The sequence below is a fragment of the Vulpes lagopus genome, chromosome 13, assembly GCF_018345385.1.
Source record: "Vulpes lagopus strain Blue_001 chromosome 13, ASM1834538v1, whole genome shotgun sequence".
NCBI lineage: Eukaryota > Metazoa > Chordata > Mammalia > Carnivora > Canidae > Vulpes > Vulpes lagopus.
In genome coordinates, this window is record NC_054836.1 from 31,760,337 (window position 1) to 31,772,799 (window position 12,463).

At 38.5% G+C, this 12,463-nt stretch overlaps 1 protein-coding gene across 1 annotated transcript; it reads left to right on the top strand.

Annotated features, from left to right (window-relative positions):
- Positions 1-10,816: 10,816 nt before the first annotated feature.
- On the top strand, positions 10,817-11,936 carry LOC121474560 (oligosaccharyltransferase complex subunit OSTC-like; the record flags this gene model as incomplete). Its single annotated transcript, XM_041727503.1, has 1 exon — positions 10,817-11,936. A coding segment is annotated over one exon (555 nt), but the record flags the coding sequence as incomplete, so codon positions are not given.
- Between the last annotated feature and the right edge of the window lie 527 nt (positions 11,937-12,463).

A 12,463-nucleotide genomic window follows, 5' to 3' on the forward strand; every position in this document is an offset into this window, starting at 1 on the left:
CAAATAAGAAACCCCTTTGCACTTTCATCACTAGAGTCTCATCAGAAGATGTTACTGGGAATGGAACAGCATTAGGAAACACAAGGAAATATGCAGAATGTGAACAATTAAGAAAATGTCAAGTACAAAGGGCCAACTCTTATAAAGAATAAATAATTGGTGAAGCATTTATGTCTTCAGCACCCAAGGGGAAAATAAATAGAAATGAAAGAAATAGAAAGGAACTTGCTCAAAAGTGGCTTGGCAATCTAAAGAACAGCTGGATTTAATTCAGCTTTCCCAAGAAAAAGAGAGGAAAGATTTGGAGCTAACTCAACTTGTCTGTCCAGATTAATTCAGTATTCATATATTAATTCATTCATCAACAAACCTCTACCAGGAAGCCACCTTATAGAAGGTAGGGAATGTGCCAGGCCCTGGGAAGCAAGTCCCCATTCCAATCATGGGCCTCTTCCCTGAATCTTGCCCTCTCCCATCCCCCTCCTCACTTTGACACACTAACCATTCACTGGGAGAGAAGTGTGCAGCCCAATTCCATATTTTTCAATTGTTAGAGCACCTAGAATAATATTTAGAAGTAGAACCTAAAATTCCAATTTGTAATGCATCAATTGTGTTAAAATAACTTTCTGGACCCAAAATGAGCCACTCTTGCCTGGAAGGCCACAACAGCTAACCAAAACTTATATTACTTTTGTGTCCCTGTAAATGCTCTGCTTGACCAGAAATGCAGAATATCCAATCAACCAATACCCAAACACCAAGCTAACTCTGAGCTCTATACTTATTTTTTTGTTCCCACTCAACCCAAACAGGGTTGACTATATGGCCCCAGACAACCAGATATTTGCTGTTTTTCTCTTCTTTGTTCTTTATTCTTTATCCTTTAAAAGCTTCTTGCCTTCCACTCCATTCTGTAGTTCTCTGAATGGAGACTATTCACTTCTTGAAGTGTTAAATACAGACAGCCCAGGTGGCTCAATAGTTTAGCGCTGCCTTCAGTCCAGGGCATGATCCTGGAGACTCGGGATGGAATCCCACGTCGGGCTCCCGGTGCATGGAGCCTGCTTCTGTCTCTGCCTCTCTCTCTCTCTCTCTCTCTCTCTCTCTCTCTCTCTGTGTGTGTGTGTGTGTGTGTGTGTGTGTATCTCTCATAAATAAATAAAAATCTTTTTAAAAAATTATTGAAGTGTTAAAGTTTATTTGTATTACCTCAATTGTTGTCCTTAATCATTTTTTTAACAGTTGGAAATAAACCCTATTTTTTTAAAGATTTTATTTATTTATTTATTCATGAGAGACAGAGAGAGAGGCAGAGACACAGGCAGAGGGAGAAGCAGGCTCCATGCACCGGGAGCCCGACGTGGGACTCGATTCCGGGTCTCCAGGATCACGCCTTGGGCTAAAGGCGGCACTAAACCGCTAAGTCACCAGAGCTGCACAATAAATTCTATTTCTTAATCAAAAAGTGTGTCTCAAGAGTTTAGTTACTTTACACCTACTGTTGGAGAAGAGCTTTAAGATACAAAAGGACTTAACCTCGTCCCTGTCATTGAAATGCTTCCAGGCTATAGTCTAAACAACTCGGGAACAATACAAGATTGTTTATAATTATGGAAACAAACTGGTGGCCTAGTAAAAGAATTAGAAGAAATCCCAAATTCAATCATTTTTCTCCATTTTTTCCAGTAAGTTTGAGATTGTCAAGGACTAAAAGAGAAAGCTCCTGACATATTTTGGTTACCAATCTTATACACCAAAAGAAATCCTTGGCAATGATTATCTACTATTCTAGTATTCATGTATATCTACCAGGATGTTGGGCACTTCTATATCAGGTATCTTCTTTCTGTGCCATGGGATCAGGATGTCTGTGTCTGTCATTTCAAATCCAGGATCAGAATGGGAATGGAGTGTTGGTAAATTACAGTATCCTGGCCTTTCTGAATGAGTGACTTTCATACTGGCAGATTCAGGGTATAAAGAGCTGCTCCTAGCACCCATTCCCTAGACTCTAGATAACTGCCCTCCCCTATTCATATTCATGCCTTTAATTTTGAGCAAATATCCACATAAACATAACAGTAAAAATGAAGCATCAAATCTGGTAGGGAGACCCCAGCCCGATTCAAAGAGTTGGGTGGCAGCCAGTTAATAATTCCTGATGCTTGAGATAGAAAAATCCCTCTTGTATATCTCTTTGGTGCCAAGCTAGAAACAAACTGCAAAAAAAATAATCCCTGACTTCATGCAAAAGTACCATCTACCCTACCCAACTTTTGGCCAGGATTTGATAACCCTTTTTATGATAAAGCTACATATAGAAGAAAAATATCATACTATGATCTGAAAAAATGCATACTTAGAGCCAAATTTTAAAGTAACAGTTAAGCTGATCTCAGAGGGATTAATTTAGAATACAGATGGAAATGTCTGATTGCCCATGTTTGGGGCTGGTCCTGACACCCAGTCCCACAATGAAGTCAAGATGCTTCACCTATTCTCAAATGAGGACATTGCACTGTGAGTAATTCCAGACTCAGTGTTTTGAAGACAAGATCATAAAAGCATGAATGGGAAGAGTTGGAAGGACACTCAAGTTTCTCGGTTCCAATCCTCTACTTAATGTATCAATTCTCTCTACAATATTCTAGAAAAGGGATGCTTGGGTGGCTCAGTGTTGAGCATCTGCCTTTGGCTCAGGGCATTATCCTGGAGTCCTGGGATCGAGTCCCGCATCAGGCTCCCCACAGGGAGCCTGCTTCTCCCTCTGCCTGTGTCTCTGCCTCTCTTTGTACCTCTCATGAATAAATAAATAAAATCTTTTTTTAAAAATTCTAGAAAAAATGGTCATCAGCATTGTTTGAACAGTCAAATGATTATCTCACAACACAATGTTTTAAGTGACAATGATATTACTAGGTGCCTCAAATGATATGTATCCTCTTGGATTTTTTTCTTATGCTAATGGAAAATAATAATCTCTTTGTTTAAATTTATAGATTCTATATCCCTACATGCCAAGAATTTTATGAGATGATATGAGTTAGTAAACCCTTTGTTTGCTCAGCCTTATCCATTCATACCAAGTAAGGAGAACATTTACAGGAAGAAGATCACAAGTATTAAATTAATGTTCACTTTCTACTTCAAAAGTAAATAAGGAATCCATCTACGTTAAGTTGGAACCATTCATATTGATTGTATATCACCTTGAATATACATTATTCTCCTTTGTTCACACCTCCACTGAAAAGAATTATAAACTGTATATGACTGAAGAATTGGAAGATTCCTTAGAAACCATTTACTCTAGTTTCTGCAGAAGTAAATAGGGTGATCTAAAAAAAATTGTGGAAAATATTTTGGAAGAAAGAAATGGAAAGAAAAAGTGGCTATGTTAGATAAATGTTGGCTTACTATAGAAATGTAAGCCCAGAAAACTGGTAAGTTCTACATTTGCAAATCAGCTACTGTAAACTGAAGGATACAATTAACACCAAAAGAGCTAGTAATCATTTGACAAGCACTAGACTAAGTCTTTCATAAGTATTAATTCATTTAATCCTCAAAATAATCCTATGAGCTAGGCTCCAAATCTACCTCATTTTAGTGATGAGAAAACTAAAACTTAGAGAAATATAACTTCAGAATTTATGACTTAAACTCTATCCATGACCATCCATATATACTGTGGTGCAGTACAAAATTTCATTCTTAGGGCAGCCCCAGTGGCTCAGTGGTTTAGCGCTGCCTTCAGCCCAGGGCGTGATCCTGGAGACCCGGAATCAAGTCCCATGTCAGCCTCCCTGCATGGAGCCTTCTTCTCCCTCTGCCTGTGTCTCTGCCTCTCCTCTCTCTTTCTCTCTCAGGAATAAATAAAATCTTTTTTAAAAATTTCATTCTTAGATCCTGACATCCAATACACACATACACAAAAAAGGCAAAAACAATGTTCGCTTTAACAGTTTGATTATCCAACAAATTAAATAAGTTATTTCTTTGAAAGACAAAAACTTCTGACAGCAAAATTCAGAACAAGTAAATAATGCAGGGCCTTATATAAGAAATAAGGGACATCATAATGGTCAATAGATACTGTACAGCATTTTTTCATAGCTACAATTCTTGTATGAGCCTTCAACCAAAGTGGAGGACACAGTGTTGATCTGGAAGCCAGTAAGATATTCCACAAGTGAAAAGGGCACAAATAATGAAGAGACGAGCACAAGTGTCCTGCTTCTGAAAGAGATTTTTCGTGTCTCATCCAGCTCAGTTGAACTTCAGGAGCAAGTCCAATAGGACAGAGATGGTGCAACTGAAGAAAACATTCCTTGTGCTATCTCCTGTGATACAGTGAGAAGAAACTCTGTGATACAACAACCTGTTGAGGTAGCAACATACAAATTAAACCAAAAATCCTTCCTTGAGTGGCATTCAGCTGCATCTTCATCTGGGATTAGTCCCCTCTTCCTTGCTTCTCTACCCTGTTGCAGTGTCCAGGGCTCTCCCACTTGGCTTCTCCTTCTCCCCCTGGCTTTCTGTTTCAGTGGAAAAAGTTCTCCTGCCAAAGCCCAATTCCCCAAATTTGCATTCTGAATTCCTTCCCCTCCCCTCTCTCAGAAACCTGTTTCATCTACCAGCCCATCTCTGTCACAATCTTCAAGCTCTTCTCTACAGGATCAGGCCCTCAAAGATGCAAACATCATTTTAAAGTCCTGTCTTCACCCTCTTCTTCCAGTTACCCATTTAAGTCTCATCTTCCTGTCCTACCGAAGTTTCTTAAAGAGGTATGTACACACTTTCTTATGCAGTTTTTAATTCAAATCTAAATTACTCTTGCTAAAATCACTGATTGTGGTTGTTATTTTCCAAGGATGGCCCAAATCTGCCAGTTCTTATGCAAGCATGCTGCTCCTCCAGTCAGAAGAAGAGTTTATTAACTCTGATCTGGGCTTATAAAATGCTTTGATCAATGTAACACAGTGGAACAGATGAGTGACACCTTCCCCTGGCAGCTTCTGCTTCTGCCTTTTTCTCTTGGAACACTCCCTTGGAGCACTCTATCTCAGAAACTAGTCACCATGCTACATGGAGAGGCCACCTGCAGGTGCTCACCTACCTCAGGGCCTCCACTTCATCTGTTCACTTTTCTGAGAGGTTTCATCTATTTCCCTGTTCCAACCTTAGCTAACTAGTAAGTAGGCTCTAACATGGCCTCAGATGATTCCCTAACCCCTGGTATTTACACTTTGGTGTAATACTGTCCCTTTAAGTATGGGATAGACCTAATGACTCACTTTAATCAACAAATATGGCCAAAATGATGGAATATCACTTCCATAATTAGGTTGTAAAGACTGATTTGTGTCTTCTTAGCCAATTCTAATAAATTGGTTTCTCAAGTTATAAGCTTTGATGAAGCAAGCCGCCATGTTGGAAAGACCCAAATGGCATGGAACTGGGGGCAACCCCTGGCCAACAGCTACTGAGGAAAAAAAATCCTGCAAATAACTATGTATGGGCTTAGAAGCAAATTTTTCCACAGTTAAGCCTTGGGGAACACCTTGATTGCAACTTGTTACATAGAATACCCATCTAAGCTATACTCTGATTCCTGCCCCACAGAAACTGAAATCATAATTATCTTATAAAATGCCCATCGGCTATTCAAGGTGGAAGAATTATTTGCTTACAGCTGAAGCTGGTAATTTTGGTCAATAAAATGGTCAAATTGACATATCTTGGCTGTAAATCTCATACCACAAATCATGACAAGTGACAGACTCTTCTGCATGATTTCCTTAACTAGACAGTAAATAGTATCAAGTACTTATAATATCTACAGTGTACAGTGGATTAAGGGATACATATTTTATGTCAACCACAGAACCCAAATGGACAGAGAGAGTCCATTACATATCCATTGATTAATTTCATAGAGTTTGCTAACATGCTGAAAATGTTTTGGGCAGCCCAGATGGCTCAGCAGTTTAGCTCTGCCTTCAGCCCAAGGGCCTGATCCTGAAGACCTGGGATCGAGTCCCACATTGTGCTCCCTGCATGGAGCCTGCTTCTCCCTCTTCCTGTGTCTCTGCCTCTCTCTCTCTCTCTCTCTCTCTCATCCTGTGTCTCTCATGAATATTTATTTTATAAATAAAATCTTTAAAAAAAAGAAAATGTTTTAGTAACCCCCAAAATATTAATATTCTTAGTTTGCAGAGTAATGGAGACATTATTTATTCATTCATTTAATATTTAGAGCACCTAAACCAAGCGCTAACTCTAACCCTCACTTAGCTGAGTGATCTTTGGCCATTACTTAATCTTTCTGCCTCAGTTCCCTCATGTGTAAAATTGAGAAAATAATAGCACTTACCTCTTTAGTTGTTGTGATTGTTAAATGAATGAATATATATGAAGTGCTTAGAATGCTGTCTCAAACATGATCAATACTAATACTTACTACTTTGGGTTGTAGGAGACATAATGACTATATTGCTGCATACCAAAAGATCCTGAAATGTAGAGGCTTAAAACAACACGTGTTTATTATCTCACATTTTATAGGATACCTCCTGGTTACCCACTATATGTCCTGCTGTGTAATGCCAACTCCTTCCAGTTTCACACTTGCAAGCTGGGTCATGTGATTCATGCCAGATAATTTCTTTGCTGTGACTTAGGTGTGGTCTCCAAATAAAACAGTTCCAGAATATGGCTTGACTCCAAAGACAAGGACCAGTCTGTTCACACATCTTTACCTTATCCTTATTTGAAGCAAAAATGAATTCCCAACAGTGATCATTTCAAAAGTTTGATCTGAATAAAATAGAAATGGGTAGGACTATATTCTTAAACATTAATCCTATTTTATCTCCTGAGGTTCTGTGGGTGTTCAGGCAGTAATGTAATAACAAATACACTGATATGTGTCTAAAAGGAATGTTACATGACCATGAGTCATTATGCCCATCACTTCAAAGCTGTTTGGGTAGCTGGCAGGAAATAGTGTGTGTCTCTAGAGCGTAAAATTGGCCTCAAAGTAGGTGGGGCCTATGAAAATCTTGATGTAATATAAACATTGTATTTCTTAACTATTTACAAGGTCACCCCCACCCTACATTAGAGGTCAAATCTACCTCTGAGAGGTTCCACATGGATTTCTAGAATATTCTTTCGGTTTCAGCACTTTTGCCATTCGTTTTCTGAAGTGTGTGGGAAAGGCAAGATAAAGTCCTCAAAAGAGCACTTAGCTTAGAGTTCATCTGTGGGACTTTCATTCAAGTCAGCTCACTGAGCTTTAGTTTATTCTAAAATAGGAATAATCTTAGGCCTATTTTCTTTTAGAGTTAGCCTCCTTTCCATAGTTTGATGGAATTCCCAGTGGTGAAGAAAACCTTCCTTTCCAGGATCTCTTCGGGGCAATATCACTCTCAGGGACAAGATCAGAATTATCACCCCTACACTCACTCCAGCTTGCTCAGAGATTTTTTCACTATCCACACCTCCCCTCACATTTACATCCTGGTAACTTCAAACCTTTTGGAAAATAAAATATAAATTCTTTGCTCCAAAAGTTAAAGGACTATTGCTGTTAATAACAAAGACTAGAGAGAAGGATTATCAATTCTTTAAGTATAAATCAGCCCTATCCCTCACCTCTTAGACTACTACTAAGAAAATAGGTTTATTCTTCCTTACAGTGAGGATGATTTAAACTAAGAATTGCCTATAATGGCAACTAATATTTATTAAACAATACTTTTATCTTCACAATAATCCTAGATGTACCCCACTTATCAGATGGGGATTCTGAGACCCAGAGAAGATAAGTCATTTTTTCGAAGGCCATATAACTCATATTAACAGAGTGAATATTTGAGAACTAAAAACAATAGTGCAGAAGTGAGTACAAAAACCTCACCACGTTGAAACAAAGCATCTATAGTTCTTCCCCTCTCCTTTCTGTCTGTTCTGTTACTGCATGAACACTCACTGAGCTTCTATTTTGTGCTAGGCACTGCTCTAGGCATGAGGAGATTGATGGATGAAGGCCCTCCAGAGAGCTTCTATTCTAGTGGTAAGATAAACATATAAACAAATGGAGGAATAACATAAATTCAGATAGTGATAAATGCTATGGAAAAAAAATGCCACAATGGGATAGTTACCAGGGAAAGCTGTTATGAGTTGAATTTTGTCCCCCAAGAACTTAATATTGAAGTCTTAGCCCCTAGTTTGACAGAATGTGATAAGATTTGGAGATAGGATATTTAAAGAGATAGTTAAAATGAGATCCCTATGGTGTGTCCTAACCCAATATGATTGGTATCTTTATAAGAAGAGGAAATCTGGACACAGACACAGACACACAGAGAGAAGACCATGTATAGCCCAAGGAAGAAGACACCCATTTAAGACCCAAAGAGGGAAGCTTCAGAGGAAACCAACCCGGCCAACACCTTGATCTCAGACTTCTAGCCTCTAGGACTGTGAGAAAATAAATTTCTGTTCTTTTTTTTTAAAGATATTATTTATTTATTCATGAGAGACACAGAGAGAATGAGAGGCAGAGACACAGGCAGACAGAGAGGCAGTCACCATGCAGGGGGCCGACATGGGACTTGATCTCGGATCTCCAGGATCACACCCTAGACCAAAGGTGGTGCTAAACCACTGAGCCACCTGGGCTGCCCTAAACTTCTGTTCTTTAAGCTACTCAGTCTGTGGCTCTTCATTATGGCAGTCCTAGCAAATTGATACAGAAGCCTATTTCAGGTACTATGATCAAGGAGGGCTTCTCTGAGGAGGTAACAGATAATATCTGGGCTGAAATCTAAAAGAATACTATCCCTAATAGAGAAAAGGACATATATAAGAGACTTGAGACAGAAATGTCAAAAGACAGAAAGCCAATGTATCTGTGGCACAATGAATGGGAGTATGTGTGATAAATACTGTCTCCCGGAGAGCGCAGACATGCTTTCTCCTATTTCACAGGGATGGTATAGGAGCACAAACAATAGGACCAGGAGTAGGGAGTGTTGTCCTTAGACAGGAACTGAGGACAATTCTCCCATCATAAAAGGAGGGAAGATAAAATATGTGTGAGCAGACACACGTCAGTTTTATCTCTCCTTTTTAAAATAAATTATGAAACAAGGTCATCATCACCTGAGGAAGTTAAAAGAGAAACAATGTCACCTCAGTGGGAGAGAGGAGGTGTTAGAGAAGTGGGTTGCTGGCTGCCCATTTGAGAAGAGTGGTTACAATTTTAAAGGAAGAAAGTCATCACAGTTGCTTAATTTTCTCCAACACTGCTAAGCTATTAGATCAGGTTGAAAGTAGGCAGAGTTTAGTTGACTCAGGCTTCTTATGTGCACATGAGTATGACTGGGGACAAGAGAGTTAAGGGTGTGGGAACCCTGGTTGGCACAGCGGTTTGGCGCCTGCCTTTGGCCCAGGGCGAGATCCTGGAGACCCGGGATCGAATCCCACGTCAGGCTCCCGGTGCATGGAGCCTGCTTCTCCCTCTGCCTGTGTGTCTCTGCCTCTCTCTCTCTCTCTCTCTGTGACTATCATAAATAAAAAATTAAAAAAAAAAGAGAGTTAAGGGTATTAAGAGAGTTGTGTTAATATCAGGCCAAGGAATCTACACATCTCCCTTCTTTCTTCCTATGAGGGTCTGTCCTGCTAAGAGTTCCAGTAGCTGTATAGGATGAGGCCAAATTATTTAAAGTTTGGATGCTCAGAATGGGTAATAGACTTGATCTTGGAGAAAATGAGCATTCATTCATTCATGATATTTTGAACAAAAATTTTAAAAATCTAACGTGATTCATAAAAAAGGGAAAGTAGGAAAAGATCTCTCCCCTCTTGAGATGTCAGGATTTGTAGCGGTTTATTTACACCTGAGTTTATGCAATAGGACAGCAATGCTATCATTAAAAAGCATCTTAGTAAATCCATCTTATCCACTGTGTGAAGTTTAAAGAAAAATCAGTGAAATGTGATTCCCAAATTCTAGGGACTTTTCTTATAAACATGATGACCAGCAATGATGAATTTTCCCAGAAAATTTCAAATTCAAGTATTCTTCCATTGTCCTGAATGATACCCTGTACTTGTTAAACCACATGCCTTCATTGTTGTCTCAGAAAAAAATATGATTACCATAACAACTCGACCAAACACACTGACATTAACAGAACAAAGACAAAATCCAGATTAAAACCTTATGTTAAAGAGATCACAGAATGTGGTTATAGGCAGTTGACTTGTTAAAAAATCCACCATTTCAGAATTCTGAGGTCCCTTCAAAAGAAGGACAATTGACTTTATATGGCCAGACTATTACCCCAAGATTGATTCTGTCTAAAAAGTTAAGAAAGAAAATCATTGCTCAATTGTACAGGGTATTACTGAGGAAGAGTCAAGGTACACAAGCTCAATTTGGGGGACACTGGCTGGCAGTTGAAAGGGAACTATGATTCTAATTACATCCATTAGATCACTATACATCTTTTAGGATATAAGCCAAGGTGCTTTATGAAAGATCCCCAATATCAAGTGTCTCAAACAAAATAGAGATATATCTTCTTTCTTATACCAGTCTGGATGCAGACAGCTGTGTTCTAATGTTTCAGGTTCAGTCCATCATGAGGCTCAGGGGTCTCAAATGTTTTGGTTTCAGAATCCCTTTACACTGAAAAATTATTGAAGACTCCAGATAGATTTGTTTATATCATTAATATCAAATAATAACTACTGTATTTGAAATTAGAACTAAAAAATTATTAAAGCATTTATTAACTCCTTTTTAAAAACCATAATAAATTCATTACATGTTAACATAACTAACTTATGTTATAAAAAAATCACCATCTTGGTCGGGAGAGAAACCCCTGCCACCACCAACACGGAGACCTTGTACCGCGTCCCGTTCTTAGTGCTCGAATGCCCCAACCTGAAGCTGAAGAAGCCGCCCTGGGTGCACATGCCGTCGGCCATGAAGGTGTATGCTCTGGTGGTGGTGTCTTACTTCCTCATCACCGGACGAATAATTTATGATGTTACTGTTGAACCTCCAAGTGTTGGTTCTATGACTGATGAACATGGACATCAGAGACCAGTAGCTTTCTTGGCCTACAGAGTAAATGGACAATATATTATGGAAGGACTTGCATCCAGTTTCCTGTTTACCATGAGAGGTTTAGGTTTCATAATCCTGGACGGATTGAATGCACCAAACATTCCAAAACTCAATAAATTTCTTCTTCTATTCATTGGATTCATCTGTGTCCTATTGAGTTTTTTCATGGCTAGAGTATTCATGAGAATGAAACTGCTGGGCTACCTGATGGGTTAAAAAATGCCTTTTGACAAGAAATCTGTGGATATTGGATTTGCTCCTGTTAATGAAGTTTTAAAGGCTGTACCAATCCTCTGATGTGAAATATGGAAAAAGAGTGAAGCATCAGAAAAGAAGCATCTCGTGAGAAATAGGAATCATATTAAAGCTTGAACTAGAATGTCTTCTTGGTATCAAAGAGACAAACTTCTCACAGTATTTCTCCTGCTGGCCTGTACTGACACACCAATGATGTTTAGTGGCATTTTCTTCTTAGTTTTTCATTTCTTAAAGAAAATATACTCCCATTTCCACAAGAAGAGGCCACAACTATAATATTGAATAAAGTGATTATTTCTTACAGCCCCCTTAACATTTTGTGGAGATGACATTTCTGACTTTCAAAAATTAATGTAAAATCAGGAAGCGAGATCTCATAAGCTGAGAACTCTGATCAGCTTTACCTATGGTGCTTTGCCTTTAAACAGTGTGACAGTACATTATTCAGATATGTGTGAGACTGTTTCTGCACAATAAGATGTATGAAAGGAGCAGAAATAAATAATTTTTCTAATTAAAAAAATCACCATCTTCAAAAAAGTAGTAAAAAAAGCAGCATTATTTGATATGTTTGAAAGTCTCTTCAATGACTGGCTTTATAAGGAGATAGGATGATGATGATGATGATGATGATGATGGTGATACTCTATATTCAATCTAGTGCAGGAGGTTGTTTCAGTTCAAGTACATGAAGAGAATCTAGCTTCAAACAACTATATAGATGAGAAAGAGAGTATTTTAATAGCCTTTTCAGATCACTGTGACTATTGTTCTTTGATACTACACCAAAACTCAAGTAGTAGCTTCTGAAAAGTTGCAATACGACATCTGAAACATCCGTAAACTTTTCATACTCGGTTACATAAAATCAAATCCACTAGTGTTGTGGTAATTATATGACTGAATACATTTACCTAAATTTATCAAACAAGCAAGATTTCTTGTTTAACACATCCCGTGGGTCTTTCATCCATGCATGATTTTGTAATATCATACATTGGCCCTTTAGAAATTATTGGTTCATGAGTTATAAAGAACTTCCAAATGCTG